The sequence below is a fragment of the Mytilus galloprovincialis genome, chromosome 5 (genome assembly GCF_965363235.1).
Source record: "Mytilus galloprovincialis chromosome 5, xbMytGall1.hap1.1, whole genome shotgun sequence".
In the NCBI taxonomy this organism is placed as follows: Eukaryota; Metazoa; Mollusca; class Bivalvia; order Mytilida; family Mytilidae; genus Mytilus; species Mytilus galloprovincialis.
This window is the reverse complement of record NC_134842.1, coordinates 94856338-94875493: the sequence shown is the minus strand read 5'-3', so window position 1 is coordinate 94875493 and position 19156 is coordinate 94856338. Positions and strand designations below refer to the sequence as shown.

At 30.8% G+C, this 19156-nt stretch overlaps 1 protein-coding gene across 1 annotated transcript in view; it reads left to right on the top strand.

Moving 5' to 3' along the window:
• Positions 1–1871: 1871 nt before the first annotated feature.
• Positions 1872–19156, top strand: part of LOC143076768 (polymerase delta-interacting protein 2-like) — a 39823-nt gene continuing 22538 nt past the window's right edge. Inside the window, exons 1-6 of the mRNA XM_076252641.1 lie at positions 1872–2027; positions 13726–13789; positions 14687–14784; positions 15858–15912; positions 17265–17337; positions 17960–18067. Of these exons, the coding sequence (XP_076108756.1) occupies positions 1930–2027; positions 13726–13789; positions 14687–14784; positions 15858–15912; positions 17265–17337; positions 17960–18067 (496 nt within the window). The 5' untranslated portion in view covers positions 1872–1929. The remainder of the gene's footprint in view (positions 2028–13725; positions 13790–14686; positions 14785–15857; positions 15913–17264; positions 17338–17959; positions 18068–19156) is intronic.

Sequence of the window (19156 nt, the reverse complement as noted above, 5' to 3'; positions counted from 1 at the left end):
TACTGCGAGAAAAAATAGGCGGGGGCTGTGCCCCAACCCCCTCTCTTGTGGGCCTCATCGGCGGCCCCCAAACCCCTGCCTCCCCTGAATTCGAACCCTAGTTACGGCCCTGAAAGTGCAATCTTAAATATTCTTTAAAATGATATTAATTTCATAATTTGTGTACTGTTTTGTAGGGGACTTTTGTCCCTACGAAACTTCTTCTAAACACACATATTTTTTGCAATTTTAAATGTTTCCTATAGACATTCCAGTTTGTTTACTTTAAATACTAGAAAAATCTCATTTTTTTCTGAATTGGAAAACCATTTTTATCGATAAAGATTAGACAATACTTCACATATGAAGGTACAATTCATGTTACGTAGTGTACATTTTGATGCGTTTCGTAGTGGACCAAACCGTTTCATAGTGGACAAAAAGTTTCGTAGTTGACATCAACCCTATTATATGTTAATCATTGAAAAACCATAATAAAAATTACATGAAACTAACCCTTGTTATTTGTTTTGCACGAATATAATTGAAAAAAGATTAAAAAAAGACTGCACGGTAGTGGTAGTGTCCACTACGAAACGTTTTTCTCCCATACTTGCTTCGTAGGGGACCGTTTTGTAGGGGACATATTTGCATGTTTTATTTTTTTTCCCCACAATCCCTAAATTTCAATAGTAACAAGACTGATTGTATTCATCAAGGCATTTATTAAGCTGTACACTGATATTTTTTCATAATTTTAAAACCAGATACTGAAGGAGATTTGACCCGTTTCGTAGTGGACATTAACAAAAAATACGGTATCACTCTGGTCCATTTGATGTGCTCAATTTTTCTTACCAACAATTTAATAGCCGTTATAAAAGCATCACATGACTTCTTTTGTAAGACCCTAATGTTTATATCTCTTGCAAACAAAAATTACATTGATTTTATAAAACTGTTATTGGCAAATTTTAATGACTTCGTTTCATAGTGGACATTTTGTGAGGGAAACACCTTCTGAAATTAAAAATCCTATATTGAAAGCTGTTTATTAAAATATGTTGGCTCTGAACATACTTTTGAATTATTAAAGAACTTATGTAAAGTAAAAATAACATTTATTTCTTCATTTTTTTACGATATTCTAGAGTATGAATGTTGAACAGGCGGTCTAGGGACATGATATTTTGGTTGTTTTGGACCATCCAGGAGTCAATATCTTATCAATCCCTCTAAAAATAAACTGTTTCTTTGCTTAAAAATGTTAAATCTAATTCAATGTACTGACTGCACAAAAAATTACTTGCAAAGATTAAACACATTTTTTTAAAGTGGCTGGGACAAGAAAATACGTTTTTATTGAAAAACGCCCATATATATCATAGATTATTATCGACTCCTAGGAGTCGATATTAAGAATTGAACGATGGACACTCAGTGCGTGAATTTTTCTTGCTACCTGATTGGAAGATATTACGAGACGTGAATAATCAAAGTTTAGTGATTGGTTAGGACAATCCAAACCTAGTAAATGTCCTTCAATCCCGTAGAGTATCGGATATGTCCTCTCTATTTTAGCAATTAGATCATTTGCCTGGTCATTAATCATGCATATTCATGATATTGGTACACAGGTAACTTTTATCTGTAAATAGTCGAATCTTCTGGAGTTTCGTAAACAACAACGTTAAACGATACTTCATTCATAACGTGTGACAAAGTGTGTGGTAAAATTTGTTGATTGATGCACGTGGCTATTCTAGTAAATGAATAAATCAACAAAGCGAGAGCACTTACCATTTTCATCAGCTAAGAGTCGACTTAGCCCTTTTTGAAAGGCTAATGCTTGTCATAGAGATCATGTTAATTTTGCGGAATAATTCCATCGTTTTTCCGATATTGGTTTATCAAGGAAGATAACTCAGCAAGAAAAATTGTCAACATGCCATGGCCAGTTTAAATATAAAAAGAACTTTCGGTTCTTTACTTTCAAGAATTAAACAATGTCAAAAGAAATCAAATAGGTGTCTGTCCTCAGCACCAAGGTATGATCAATGCTAGACAAATTATATTTCGTCAGTAATGTATTAGATTTGCAAGTCTAACCTCTAGCAAGTTCAGCTGTTGAGACATCTTCGCGCACTGTACTGAAGTGCAGACTGTGTAGTCCAAATCAAGCATTCATGATGTCTTCAATCAGAACCAATCCCCGCTCTCATGTAATAATGAACATTGACAGATTTTTAAAATGTCTATGAAAGGGAATTCCTGCATCCTGAAAGGGTCAATCCCATGCTTAATAACTCCCCGATCCCGGAGTCCTGATAAAGGTCCTATCCCCATCTATCAACTTCTGACAGCTTGCAATTGTAAGGGGTAAAAAAAAACGGTTCCTCAAACGACCGAATAACACTGTTAATATCCGAATAACACTTGTAACTTTTTAGACAGAATAACACTTAAAATTTTAATATTAGCAGATATTGGTGACTTTTAAACATTTATTATGGAACAGATATATCATGTTTAGGAGGGGTATTTGCGAAAAATACCAGTCCAGAGAATGTAAAATTTCACGAGCTGTAAGGCGAGGGAAATTCATTCTCAAGACTGGTATTTTTGGCAAATACCACTCAAGAACATGCTATATCTGTTTAATTACACTGAATGCAGGGGCTGCTCTGGCTTCAAAAAAAGTTGGAGCCAGAAAAATCGCCAGCTCCTATATTTTGTCGCCAGTTTTGAAACCTTGGAGCAAACTTTAGTACCAGCTAGAATCTTTATTTCTTCTACCAAAATTTAAATAATGTTCAATTTTAATTTCTTATGCACTCAGTCTGCACTGTACATCATTTAACATGTAATATTAAGTAAGTTATTGGGTTTATATACATACAACTAAACAATGATGTGTACTTTATTTTCTTTAGTCAGTTTTTCATATGTAGAAGATTATAAATTAGCTTATGGTCTGTACATGTATATGCTATAGAATAGAGAAAATGGCTTTAAATAATATTATGTAAATTAAAGTATAAAGAATAGAAAAATAAAGGGTAATTGAATGAAGAAAAAAAAAAAAATAAAAGGTGTTTAAATTTACAGAATAGTCAAAATTCATATCACAAATAAAGAATACAGAAAAAGATGACAAAACGAAAAGGCATCCTACATTGTACCCATACTCATGATACTGCTACTAAGACTCTCTTAAACCCTTCTCATAACTCAAAAGACATAAACTTAAAATTCTAAAGAAATAAATTATGTAGACATGTCTTAAGCATGTTAAGTAGGTATCTCAATGAAATGAAAAAGTAAAATTGAGTTATCTTTCTTTATTTGGGTGTGCTCATCCTTTGGAGAATTATACACAGTTCTTAAAAGAAGTAAATGTGCTTAACAAAATGGCGGCCGGTTTTGTTATTTTCGTATCCTAACTGAGGGCAGTCAAAGACAAATTTCGTCTGAATTTGCTATTCTGTATCTGTATCCAATGAATTTCTGTCAATATAGGCACAAAAGTAGATCCACCACCGCAATAGTATAGAATATTAATCCATCAATATATTTACACTATGAGCATTATGTACACAGTTCACAGTTCAAATTACGATACTTATTTATCCTTTTATATGTAAAAGATAAAACTTGACTTTATACTATTAAAATAGGAATATAAAAATTCTATTTATAATATTTAGCCTAGGCGATCTGCAAAAACCCTATTTGACCTTTCTAACTGAATTTAAAGTTCATCTTCCTCCTACTACTTATAAAGTCCATTATTTTTTAATGGAAAACAAGTAAATGATGTTTTTTAACAAGTTGATTATGGTTTTCGACTTCCTGTTAGTTAGGCTTTCTTCATACAACTACGATAAACATTACAAATCGTGTTGTCGTATGAACATTTCTTCAAATGAAATAGACAAATTGCGGACCGAACAATTCTATTTGAATTAATTAATGTTGATGATCATTTATGACCCATCCGATAAATGAATTACCTGTAACAACAGATTATGACACCTGTTGTAACCGTTGATTAGCTATGGGTCATAAACAAAGCCTCAAACTTGTCGCCAGGTAAAATTTTGTACAATTTATTTTATCATAAGAATTCAATAAAAGAAGATAGGATGACTTTTTTACTTCTATAATTAAAAAAAAAATCTGAATTCCTAATGGACATAACTCAGGCAATATTTTTTTTTTAACCTATACAAGTAAATAAAATTCACTTGTATAACATGTATAAGTATCCTACAAATTTACTTATATAAGGCCAATTAAAATTAATTGATAGATTTTCATCCCCGCCCGCCCCTCTGAAATCGCCCCGCCCCAATTTTTTTTATTTTGCAAAATTTACGATTTCCGGAATTTGTTCATTTCCGTTACCGGTAACTTCAAATAATTTCGTTTCATTCGAACTTCCTGTTCATAAAATTTCGGTTTTCATATTTCTTGTTTCGAGTACTTTATAAAAACGACTATGTTGACAAAATCTGCTGCTCAATGATGACAGTATCATCTACGGAGAATATAGAAAGATTACCAGAAGGGCATGAAATATTCGGGTTACGAGTATTAAATACGCTGTGTCCAACGCAAATCGCGGTATGTCACCAATTGGAAATTTCTTTCATCAATTGTGGATTTATTTAAGGTTCATCATAACAAACGGACAAATATGGCTGTATTTACATGCCAAAAATTACTTTGAGTACAGACTTACCTGTTAAGTTGGAAAAGTTTTAATGCCTAGCATCCACTAGATATAATACAGTTAAATGCATTTTGTGTTTCAGAAAGATAAAATCTCCTTTGGATTTTGATGGGCATTTTTTTTCCTTCATGCAAAAGGTGTGAAAATTGACTAATTGTGGTACAAACTATGAGATGCTCCCTCAGGTAAAAAACCGGTTTGTATTGTTTTCATTGTCCTTAATTGACATGGACACCAGGTATCTTCACAACTATAGGTGAGTTAAAGAGTTTATCTGAGTCAGTGAGTGGACAGTATCAAAGTAATTCAGGTGTTTGTTTATTTTTGCACCTTCTGCAGAAAGGAAAAAAAATGCCCATCAAAAACCAAGAAAGATTTTATCTTTCTTAAACACAAAATGCATTTAACTTTTATATATCTAGTGGATGCTAGGCATTAAAACTTTCCAAACAGCACAGGTAAGTCTGTACATAGAGTAGTTTTTGAGGTGAAAATATGGCCATATTTGTCCATTTGTTATGATGAACCTTAATAATATATTGACTTTGTGTAAGCAAATTTGGGCTGTGAATCATTTCCAAAGTGCAAGAATCGTGGAACAAATTGGTAGAAAAAAAAAGAGTTCAAAAAGTCGGCAAACATACACATTGTGTACTAGAAAACCCTTAGATTTACCTTTTTTTTTTGTTTAAAACACAAAATACCATTTACAATGTAATTATATATGCGTCACTTCTTGCATAACTTGAGAATCTTAAAAGCGCAAACTTTACTATTCCTGGCAACACTTGTTTGAGTGTTCATTTCATTTATAATACTTGTGCTGCATACCATTGCATTTGTATAAGTTTATGGGGACTACAAACCATCGCTTAGAGAGCAAAATAAATTTGGAGTTGGTAGTCAAATGAATAGAGAATTTCTCCATGGTTTTACTGTTTGCTGAAAATATGTTTCTAAAGTAGCAATTGCATGTAGAACAGTCCGCGTTGCAAATCAGAGATGTTTATTCAAGAATTATGTACGATTTTTTATACATGTTTAAACATTAACATGGTATAAGCTAAATTTTGTAATTATAACACTTGCATATATATGAAGTTCACGCCACAAGAAGGTTTCAAATAGAATAAAATTTAAAAAATAAAATCCTCCCACCTGCCCCATTTTTTTCAAAACTTTGGATGAAAATCTACTAATTAATTTTAGTTGGCCTAAGTATATTAATATTACTTCTTCAGGTAATTACATTGTAAAAATAACTTGTACAAGTAGTACCCTTGACTGCATGTGCGATGTACACAATAAATTTGAAATGATCTTTATGAACTTATCTGTAAATCATTTTTAAGTTACAAAATACATCGATAATATATTATTATTTAATAATCAATGTTTAAAAGTCACCAATATGTGCTAATATTAAAATTTCAAGTGTTATTCGGTAATTACAAGTGTTATTCGGTTATTCGTGTTACCCGTAAAAAATGACATAATTTCAGTCCTGTGGACCACAGGCACTTGAGGTCCAAATGATTATGACATCATGCAAGGGTATTTTTATTTCTTTTGGGGATAGAATGCCTTCCTTCAACATGTTCAAAGCTGTTTAAATATTTTTCTGGGACAGTGTCCCAATGTTTTTTATAAATGTCATAATTATTTGGACTAAGGCACTAATGTAGTCCAATAATTATGATGTCTTGAAAGGCTATCATGTTTTTGGGCTGTGTCGCCTTACAATGAAGTTGCTGTAAGTGTCTATGCAAAAAATATAAAAGCCTTTCAAGACATCATAATTACTTGGTCTAAGGCCAAATGAAGGCACTTGTTTCTGTCAATAGGAGGTTTACTATCCACACTCGTATGTGATTTTTTGTAAGAGTGTGGAAAGTAAACCCCCCTGTGACAGAAGTAAGTGCCTTGCTGTGGACAGAAAAAAAGAATTTTTAACTTCAGACCAGTCTGTTAATCATTTTATCTCAATATGGCTGCCGAGCAGTTAACACCTTAGAAAGTTAGCTCCCAGTTTTTGCAGCTTTATCACAAATTTAGGAAGACACTGTCTGTGAATTTAGTACTATGTGATAGCTAATTCAATGGAGATTAGAATGATATAATTTTTGTGGAATATTTTCAACAGGAATAATTTTGTGACTTGTGAAAGATTTTTTCCAGAAGGATCTATTTTGATATTTGATTATTGATTTCTACTACTAGAGGTGACAATATATGTACAGTATGTCTTCAGGGCAAAATTTAGCTGGTTTAAAATCAACAAACAAAAGACCTACTACTAAACCTGTGAATACTGTTCAGACATTGCTTGCAGCAAAAGTAGATAAGAATAAACCACCACCTAGTAAACGAACTCATTCAGACGTATCTAATGAATCAAACAATAGTTTAGACTTATCTGGCATAATGAACTTTCAAAAGGATATTGATGAAATTAAAATCAAACTTGAAGGTGTGACAAGGAGAGAGGACCTTGATAGAGTAACAAAAGATCTGATTAAAACTAGTGATCTTGAGCAAGTGGTTACTTTAATTGTCAAAAAGCTGATGAATGAATTTGAAATAACTGTACAAAAGAAGATTGATGAAAAAGTGGAAGAAGTTAAAAATGAAATGCAGGAAAAATTTGATGCTTTAACTATAGAAAATGAAGACCTGAAAAATAAGATACAAGCTATACAGTATTCCAATACAACAATTAGAAGAGACTTAAACGAAACAAGTCGACTTTCAAGACAGGCTGATATAAACAGCAATTATAACGAGCAGTACTCGAGAAAAAATAACATTAAAATAATAAATTTTCCAAGAAAGGATAAACAAGATCTTAGAAAGGACTTTATGGAAACTGTGAAAAAAGAACTAAATGTCCAATTAGAAGACAGAGATGTGGTTGCAATCCATTGTATACCATCCCAAAAGGCTGGGCCCTATCCAGTTATTGTCAAGCTATTCAGTAGTGATGTTAAGCGCCAAATTATGAGATGTAGGAAAGAATTGACCAGTAAAATTAGATTTGTGGATGACGTTACTCAAAGAAACATGAGTTTAATTGAGAGACTTAGAAAAACTGACGAGTTTGAGTCTGTCTGGTACTTTAATTGTGGAATTTATGGTAGAACACCTGCAGGACTTCAGCTGAAATTTGGACTATATGATGACATTCATTACAGAGTACAGCAAGGGAAATAGATGTTACGTAATAAGAACTTAGACCTCACGGACAGTTTTGAGAATTCTATAGTTCATTGTTGATATTTGACTTAATATTTGTGCTTATCTCCCTTTCTTTGTATAAAAAAATCAGAGTTATCTCTCTTTTAATTATAGATCATGTATAGTATTGATTTTCTTTCTACAATACATATTGATGTTAATTTTTTTTTTGTACAGATAATCTTAATTTTTGTTGAACTATTATTTTGTTGGTGTCATATAAGGCAAACTGCATAAACTGACAAATCCCAACTACAATGTGGCAAAACATATTGAAATATTTATTTTTTTTAACACTTTTTTTGTCTGTTAATTTTATTTTTTTCTATGAATTGAATGTCTGTAAAGTATTGAATTACACTGTTGGTCTATGTACGAGGCTTGGTAATACATGTATGTTGAGAATTTTTATACCACCATATCTAGATGTTTTGAGCAAATCTTTGCGTATTTATGTCTTTGTGAATGTATAATATGGATGATCATATGTAAAAATGCATGCCTATATGAAATGATGATGTACACATATTTCAAACCATTATGGGCTCTTTAAAGATACTGTCTGTTAACTGTCAGGGTCTGGGTGATTTATCTAAAAGGAGGGATGTATTTAGTTTTCTAAAATCTGGAAACCATAACATTTATTGTCTTCAAGACACTCATTTCACAGTGGATAAAGAAAATAGTATAAGAACGTTATGGGGATATGAATGCTACTTTTCATCCTTTTCTTCAAATTCAAGAGGTGTAGCTATTATGTTTAAAAATAATTTTGAGTGGAAAGTCCTTAAAAAAAAAAGGGACATTGATGGAAACTACTTAGCTTTGGATTTGGTTGTAGATAAAGTTCGTTTTACTCTCATAACTATATATGGCCCAAATACTGACAGTCCATTTTTTTATGAGCATATTATGTCAATTATTGATGATTTTGAAAATGAGTGTTTTATTATCTGTGGAGATTTTAATCTTGTGTTAAATCCAAATTTAGATTGTTATAATTATTTACACATAAATAATCCTAATGCTAGAGACAAACTATTAGAATTGATTGACGATAGATCTCTAGTTGACCCCTATAGGGAACTTTTTCCTGACCTGTGTAGATACACTTGGAGAAAAAAATCACCTTTCAAACAAGCTAGGCTTGATTTTTTCTTATTTTCTGAAAACATTTTGTCGTTTTTGAAAAATTGCTGTGTAGAACCCAGTTACCGATCGGATCATTCTAGAATTATTCTAGAACTTGAATTGAATCCATTCATTAGGGGGAAAGGTTTATGGAAGTTCAATAATTCTTTATTGTATGATGCTGACTATGTTAATGTTATGAAGGAAAAAATTTTGGATGTAAAAAAACAGTATGCAGCCTTGGTATATAATTTTGACAATATTAATGAAGTGAATAATAATGATCTTCATTTTACAATTAATAGTCAGTTGTTTTTGGAAACTCTATTAATGGAGGTGAGGGGCAAAACTATCTCATACTCTAGCTTCAAAAAGAAGGAAAGAGAGAGAAGGGAAAAAACTTTAAAAGATGACATTAATATTTTAGAAGAAAATGTAAACTCAGGTTCTATACAGCAATTGGAAGACAAAAAAAATGAACTAGAAAAATTCAGAAAGGAAAAAATGCATGGTAAAATAGTTCGATCTAGAATACAGTGGATAGAAGAGGGAGAAAAACCCACAAGTTATTTTTGTGGACTTGAATCTAAGAATTTTACCAGCAAGATTATTCCAAAGGTTGAAAAAGAAAATGGTGATATTGTAACTAACCAAAAAGAAATACTTAAACAGGTTAAAATATTTTATGAAAATTTGTACAAAAACAGAGATGTTGAATGTTGTAAACCCAAAGATATTGAAAATAGTCTACAAAATGTAAATGTTAGAAAGTTATCTTTGGATGAACAAGATAAACTAGAAGGTGAAATATCAGTTCAGGAAGCTGGTGAAACTTTAAAAAGAATGAAAAGCAATAAAACGCCTGGATCAGATGGTTTTTCAAGTGAATTTTTTAAATTTTTCTGGCCTGACTTAAAAATTTTTGTTGTAAGATCCTTGAATGCAGGGTATGATAAAGGGGAACTTTCTGTTACTCAAAAACAGGGGATAATTACATGTCCTCCAAAGGGTAACAAACCTAGACATTTTTTAAAAAACTGGCGCCCTATATCTTTGCTTAATACTGTATATAAAATTGGCTCTGGGGTTATAGCAGGAAGATTTAGAACAGTTTTGACTAAACTTATTGATACTGATCAGACAGGTTTTATGAGTGGAAGATATATTGGGGAAAATCTAAGATTGATCTATGATATCATGGAATATACTGAAGATAATGATATACCAGGCCTTTTATTGCTGATAGATTTTGAAAAAGCCTTTGATTCCATTTCATGGGAATTTCTTTTAAATGTATTGAAATTTTTTAATTTTGGCGATTCTATTATAAATTGGGTGAAAGTGCTCTATCAAAACATTAATTCAGCAGTCATTCAGGGAGGGAATCTTTCAGACTTTTTCACTGTTGAACAGGGTTGTAGGCAAGGTGATCCATTATCGCCTTATCTTTTCATTCTTTGTGCTGAAATTTTAGCGTTAAAAATAAGAGATAACAAAAATATAAATGGAATCAAAGTTCTTGATGTTGAACACAAACTCTCGCAGTTTGCTGATGATACATCACTACTTTTAGATGGTAGTGAAGAATCTTTAAATGAGTCATTATTGGAACTAGATTGGTTTGCTAAAATTTCTGGTTTGAATATAAATTTTTCCAAAACTCATGTCATTTGGATTGGAAGTAAAAAGTACAGCTCAGAGACACTTTGTACAAATCAAAATCTTACTTGGGGAAGCACATCCTTTAAATTATTGGGTGTTAATTTTGATGTTGATTTAGATAAACTAGTTAAAATCAATTATGATGAAAATATTGTAAAAATAAAAAGACTAGTCAAACAATGGTCTAGACGTAACATTACTGTTATTGGTCGAATTACTGTTGTAAAGACACTTATGTTGCCGATTTTAAATCATTTAATATTGTCACTACCTAATCCAAGTGAAGATATTATTAAACAGATAAATGAACTGATGTATAAGTTTATTTGGAACTCACCAGTTCATAGAGTGAAAAAAGATGTAATACAAAAAGATTATTGTGATGGAGGCTTAAAAATGATTAATTTACATGCTTTTATAAATGCTTTGAAATGTACTTGGATTAGAAGAATTTGTAGAAATGATTGTAAATGGCGAAATATATTTTTGTCATATGTTGATAAAGATAGATTATTTAGTTGTGGTAATAGCTATGTAAAGCAACTACAGCAAAGTATTAAGAATAAATTTTGGAAAGATGTACTGGGTGCTTGGCAAATGGTAATTGAAAAAGAAATGAATTTGCACGACTGGGAATATTTTCTTTCCAGTCCAATTTGGATGAATAACCTATTCCAAATTGATAACAAACCAGTTTTTTTCAAAGACTGGCATAGTAAGGGTATTTTATATGTAAATGATATTGTGGTGGAGAATGGTACCTTTCTAAATTTTTATCAATTTCAGGAGTGTTTTCAGATGGATATAGACATCATGAAATATAATAGCATAATTTCTATGCTAACTAAGACTTCCAAAAAAATTAAAAGGGGAGATTATAAATTAGTATCTCCTTTCATACCATCAGTTATAAAGACCATTCTCAAAAGCAAAAAGGGATCAAAAGATATGTATTTGGTGCTAAACAAAAACAACACTGTTCCTACAGGAGTAAAAAGATGGGAAGCAATTTTAGTTTTAGAAAATCAAAACTGGAAAAAGATTTTTCAACTACCATTTGCTATTACAAAAAATACTAAGCTACAATGGCTTCAGTATAGAATTAATCATAAAATTCTGGCAACAAATACATTTTTAAACAAAATTGGGATTGTGCAAAACCCATATTGTACTTTTTGTAAGACTGAACTTGAATCAATTGAACATATACTGTGGGATTGTTATTATGTACAACAATTTATTGAGCAAACTGAAATGTGGTTTCTCCATAACGGTATTAGTATACCATTTACACAGGATATTTTTTTGTTTGGAAATTTATCACGAATGTACAAAGGTGACCCTCAAAACAATATTTTTCTCTGGATTAAACAATATATATATAATACACGATATTTTAAAGGAGAATTAAGTTTAACAGCATTGATTGAAAAAATAAAGCATCATTATATTTTGGAGAAGATATCAGTTAAAAATAAATGTTTTGAAAAGTTTAATAAAGCTTGGTGCATTTACCAAGAGGCATTACAGGATAATTTAGTGGATTAGCAACTATGAAAAAATTAGCAGACATCAAAATGATTTTTTGTTTTTTTTTATATTGGTTTTTTGTTTTTTGTTTTTTTTGTTTTTTGTTTTTTGTTGCTTTTGTTTTTTTTCTTTTTCTTAATCATCTTTTAATTCTTTTATTTATTAATTCTCTCTAATTTTTTTTGTATGTCCTTTTTAATAAGATACAATTATAAAATCCAAACAAAATGTTATTTTCAAGTTCTATACATTTTCTAATAGGTTGTATTATATTACATTTATATATATGAACTTATTGTTTGATAACTGTACTGTTGTATATTATATATGTTGGATAAAAAAAATAAAAATAAAAAAAAAAAAGTCTGTTAATCATTTTTGTTAATCATTTAAGGTAACTTTTTTCGTCAATTTCTTGTGGGGCGATTTATTTTGCAGGAGTTTAGCTCCATGGACAGTAAACAATACTTGTGTCTCTTCATGAAAGAATTAACCACAGCATACATGTAGCATTCCCCAATTTGCAATATTTTATAAGTCATGTAAGTTGAATTAGAAAATTGCCATTTTAAAAATGTACATGCCTTGCAAAGCGGTGACAATGACTCCACTAAAGCATATATAACTGGAAATCCTCTCACAGTTTTCATTGCCAAACCAATTGTTCTGCTTGTGTAGATTACCAGCCATGATAGTGAGATTGAAATTTAATTCTAGACAGGGATTTGTACAAATCCAAATAATTATGACGTCTTGAAAGGCTATTTTATTTTTTTCTGTGACGTAAAAGCAAAAAATAATAAATTCAGACGTACATTTTCCCTGAACTAGTACACATTTTTATTAAGTGTCCAACTAAAGTCATCCTCTGGGTGCAGGATTTTATTGCTGTGTTGGAAGACTCATTGGTGGCCTACTGCTGCATTTTTACTCTTTGGTCGGGTTGTTGTATCTTTTTATTCTACAATCATAAACAGAGATTCTTTTGTGAATTATTGTGAATAAACAGATTGTGATGATGATCAAAGACTAGGTCATTCGTCTCAAAATTGTAAAGGAAAATTTAAAAGCAGAAGATTCGTAACAGCTATCAAACTTGTCACAAGCTGTTTTATAACATTAAAAGGCCAAATAAAAAAGTATGTGTGGTTCCAGTTACATCTGAAAAAAAGTAAGGGTAGGTAGGTAGGGATTTTTTTTTTATTTTATGTTTTTTTTTACATTGAGTCTATGGGAGCAACATTCTGACTTTAACAGTGCTTAATGAAAAATGACAATAAAATCTTTAGGGTAGGCTATTTTTAAGCCGAAAAAGTAGGGACGGTAGGGTCACTGGAACCACACATATATTTTTATTTGGTCAAAGTAATTATCATTCATATTTTTCATTTAAAATCATTGTTTTACTCCTACCAAGGTTTTAATTTTCATTAAGTTATCATCTTTTGTTTTAGTGTTGTAGAAGTGGGGAAACCATGTGAGAAACAAAGTGCAGACAAAAGTTATAGTACAGGGCAGGTAAGAGATGACTCAGCATAGGAGGCAGTTTCAAGGGGAGATAATACATAACATGAAGTGTTAAGGGGAGATAATACATAGCATGAAGTGTTAAGGGGAGGTAATGCAAGGGATAGAAATCTGGTTCAAGAATTTCGATTACAATATTTATAAATATTTCAAGAAACTCGATTCATATGATTTTAACAGTTAATAATTGAATATCAATTATTAATTGATCATTTAATAATTCTACAAAGAACTGTAAAACTGGAACCATACATAGTAAGGTTCAACAATGAAAAAAATGATTTTACAGAATATAGATTTCTGGGCACATTAAGAAAATAATCTAAATGCTAAATGGGTAAATTAAACACAAAATAAAATTGGTTTTGTTAGAGTTTTCATACAAACTTCATGAACTTATTGACAATTTGTATGCACATTTTAAATTCACGGTTCACCTGTACCCTTAAAATCAACAAAAAATGTTTTTCTACAAATAATAAGGAATCAAAGTTTCTCTAATTTTTGCGCTATTTTCACATTTCTTGATCGGTGTGAGAAAAATATTTTTCCTCACTAGTGAAAATTCTGTTCGCTGCATATGATTGCTTGAAGTTTAACTGTGACGTTAAATTTTCTTGGCCTCTTCTGAATTTTCATATTGAGATGTCATGAAAAAAGGCGACCATTTCTGATGACATCACTAAAATAGTACACAACTTTCTTCAAGTCTTTGAAAAGGAAGGATAAAAATCATTAAAGAAACAGATTCCCCCACTATAACTTACAGTGTATAAGGATATTTCTCCATTCTCAACAGTTAAATTAACTGTCTCGAGTGAAGAAATATGCCAATATGGTAACACACATGTTGCAGCTGTGGAATCTATATTTGTCTTTTTATTTCAGACATTTCTCCACACACTATTTGATTACAGAGGAGTTATCTTATACCCATGGGTTGCAAATGTTTACGAAATGGATCCAGAGAAAAAAGTTGCTAGCAAGTTTGTATATATTCATAAGCAGTGTTCTCCCCAAGATTTATGGATAGGGCTGTGGTAAGCGCGTAATTTTCGACAATTCTCAGTAACTTTGTTGCAGCGCACGGTTTGTTTGTAATTGATTTGTGTTTGTGTTTTTCTTATATTATGTTATTGATGTTTTCTCTTGTAATGATGTACTCATCATGCTCATGGAAGTTACCTCATTGTTTTTTAATGTTATTAAAGTCTTACTGAAGTTATTTTATAACTAAAATTGTAAAGGACTTTATCTTAATTTTTTTCTAATCATGCTAATTATTCAGTCCTATTTTCTTTTATAATAAAGATCATGAAGATGAATAGATTATTCATAGAGCTCATTTATTCTATGGTAACAATTTATATTCTAAGCACTTCACAAAATACAAAACAAAAACCAACATAAACACAAAACATAGACAGCCTAGATGTAACTAGGGAGCACACTAGTGTTCTGCAGGCTTTGATTGAAAATTGAATTCGACCATGTTTTCCCAATCTGCTAAAATCAAAACCTTAGTAATCACACTTTCTTGATGTTTCATACTAATTGTTTTATCGAGATAAATTCCCAGATTTTTCACACAGGAAATGTTTCTTAAAACACATTTCCAACAAATGTTAGACAGAAACCAGATAGATGCATCACCTGATGTAGGTGCAAAGATGATTAATTCTGTTTTGCCTTTGTTAAACTGTTAAGTTTAATGGAAAGTATTTAAAAAATATTACATGTATGTGCACAGACTTACACACAGACATTAAATGTCTCATGTATCCACAAAAACATGTTAAACATGTTAAATCGTGCAATTCATCACTCATCACTAGCAAGAAATAAATGTCATTTGATATTTGGTTAGAAAATAATGTCATGCAGAGACTGCCACTTTCATTTTAAAATAATTCTTTGGCATTGAAGGAAGACAAATTATGAATCTAAAACACATATCAACATTAGTAGCAAGTTTCAAACAGTTGTGTTTTAATTCTAATATTGTATAAAATAACCCGATAGTATGATTTTAAAATTTTTACTAATTATTGTCTTTCAGAAAGAAGGAAATATTTTATCAAGCTTTAATAGATGACCGGGATCTTGAGTTTGCAGTAAGTAGTATGGGTAATTCTAGTATTTTGTAGATAGCTTTAAGATCACAGCTTCATAACACAACAGGGAGATAACTTTGTAATAATCTGCTGAACATTTTAATCAAGTTCTTTTGTCAAAGCTATAATAAGCATCTCTATGATAAAAATTAGTGTATTTCAAACTGCTTTATATCCAGTGGATTTTCTCTTTTACATTTTGACCGTTCCTTTAGAAATTTTTCTTTCTGCTTTGAATGTGAACTTATTGGAAATCAACCACTTATAAATGCTGTATTGCAGAGAGATGCATCAATAATTGTCTGACATTGAAATTAATAAATCTTTTTAAATTCTTTTCATGCTTTTGAAAGAAATTCTAAATTCTTAGAAGTAATGTCAGGTATTGCTTTGTCTTAATTTGGTTAATTTCCAAAAGTGAGGACCCTGACAGACATAAAAGTATTTTTTTCATCGCGAACGACAGATATGTCTACTCACATCCTGTTCAATTTACAGAAATTTGGCGTTTCCCTTATCATAATTAGATCAAACAAAACAGAATTTTTAAACCCCCACCTATGTATTATGTTTTCGGTTCTGTGCATATTCATTCGTCATCCCTTTATCCATCTATTGATCCTGCTTCAGGTTAAAGTTTTTGGTCATGGTAGTTTCATGAAGTTGAAGTCCAATCAACACATGTTTCCTATGATATGATCTCTCTAATTCAATGCCAAATTAGATATTTGTCCTTAATGTTAGGGTCAACTGAAAATAGAAAATGAGTGTGAGTGGGGTATCTGTGTACAATATTATGGACACATTCTTGTTAAAAAAGAACTAAAAACATTTGGTTGACAAGTTTGAAGATATCACTAATATCAGCAGTATATTGTTTATAAAAAGTAAGATGACAAGTAAATCTCTTGTTAATTAAGGAATGACTGTAATATTTTTTCTGTCTATGAAGAAATAACATAAAAAATTTGGTGCACACTGAATAATGCGCGTAGCGGGTTATTTAACAGTGTGCACCACATTTTTATGTTATTTCGAATAGACAGAAAAAATGTTACAGTCATTTCTTATAATTTAATTCTAAATTCCATTTTAAACCGTAGAAAACCATGAAAAAACGTTGATGACGTCACGGTCACATGACTAAATTATGTCTATGGGCTCATAATAAAATAACGTCAGCCAATCAGAAGACGTGTTACATCCAAAATTAAATTATTGACATATAAACTTCATGTGCTCATCAGGTTACAAATGCCTCATATTCAATCTTAATCAAATTACATGTAATGCGTAGCCAGATTTTAATACAATGTATCTGTCTTAAAACTATGAAACCCTATTTTTTGCAGAGAAAATATTTAAAAGAAGAAAAAGTTACGTATTTACCAAGTAACAACACAAAAGGCCTAACAGCTATACAAGGTAATCAGTTGCATATTTAAAAGGCCTAACTGATATTTTAGGTGAATTACTCAATTTTTAAAAGACTTACTTTTTCAACACTAAAAAATACAAAAGTTTAAATAATAAACTGAACAACAAGAATAATGCGCTACATCTTACCATATAGAGTAGTATCACAATTTCTTGGTTTTGATACAAACTTGTAGAAATATAGTAAATTTTGAGCATACCCTTATAAAATTTACAGAGAAATTTTCATCATCGAGGCAACAGTGAAGATTTCAACTTCACAATTTCAAGATCAAAAGTCAGAGATAAGTCAATAAAAATTGGTAATTAGACAAGAATTTGATACAGAAATTGAAAATTAAAGTCATGTTCTTTGTTTTCAGGTGAACTATTGGAATTCTTTGATATGCAGAATCTAAACATGTAATTAGATTTTTGATTTTGGACCAAGTGTTTAAGATGGTCAAATCTGTGTCTACATTAAACTTTGTTTCATTTCAACCAAAGATATGGGGTTCTTTGATATGCTGAATGTGATCATGTTTTTGGATTTTCAGCCCTATTATCAAATATATATATCGATATCAAGTAACTTGCTATAATTGAACACAAACAACCATTATAATTACAGGATTAGATTATGTAGCTCATGATGATATTCTGCCGTACACAGGGGTAGACAACTGTCCAATAGAACATCCATGTCTTTATCATTTCCTCAAATATGCGTCTTTCCAAAGTAAGTATTAAAACTTTTATTGTTGTAGTTTGGGTGTTAGTTTTCTCTTTTAAATTGTTTCAATTTATTTTATGTTTGAGTCTTTATAGCTGACTAGAATTTTCTCATTGTTGAAGGCCCATTTGTTTATATAAATATAAGAAGATGTGGTATGATTGCCTATGATATAACTATCACTAGAGTTCAAATAATTAATATTTGCAATTATAGATTAACATATATAGGGCCTTCAACAATGAGAAAAATCCATTCCATATATAGTTTCGCACTTAGATAAGAGGTATAATGACAAAAACATGAATTTTGTAATAAAAGCTGAAGTACACAGTTATTCTACATGTTCTACACATATTTATGTTTTGTAAAATATTTTAAAAATTTCATACTGTTCGTCCCAAGTCCTTCACACAAAAAATCTATAAACCAATAATTTCAAAACTCTGTGGTCACCTACTTCTTGCTTTCTAATAATTGGAGTACGAGTTTGGGTATGTTAGCTCGTCAACACATGCAACTTCTTGTAAATCTAGCTAGTTTTTCTCATTAAATATTTTATCTCTATAGAAGTCGCTCCTCACTATCCTACTACCTGTCAATACATTTATTTTTAGCATTGCACAAGTCATGTCTTCTCTGACTGTTCGTGACATTAAAATACTAAATCCCTGGGATGTGTTTTAGTTGATTTTAGTCTCTGATGCATGATTTTTTATTATTAATTGTTTTTGGCTTTTAACAAACTGTCAGTAACTGCGAGTACCGGTACTCTCAAATGGTATTTTCTTTTTAATTCGACCTGTTGATACTGTTTATTGTTATTTTATATTTATATGGATCTTGTCTTAAAACCAGCTTTGATTATTTGGAATATCTTCTTGTGTTCACTTCTTCTTACTACATTTGTATAAACTTCACGATTTACCTGTATTATTAAAATCGTTTTTTTTCTTTCAAAAGTGATTACTTACAAAGGGTTAAATATTTTGCAGTGATGTCTTGGCATGGCTTTGTTTAGACTTGTTTGTTTGCTTTTTGGCCTTGAATGTTTGTCCCTAATATTTTATTAACTGTGCATTTGCATTCAGATAT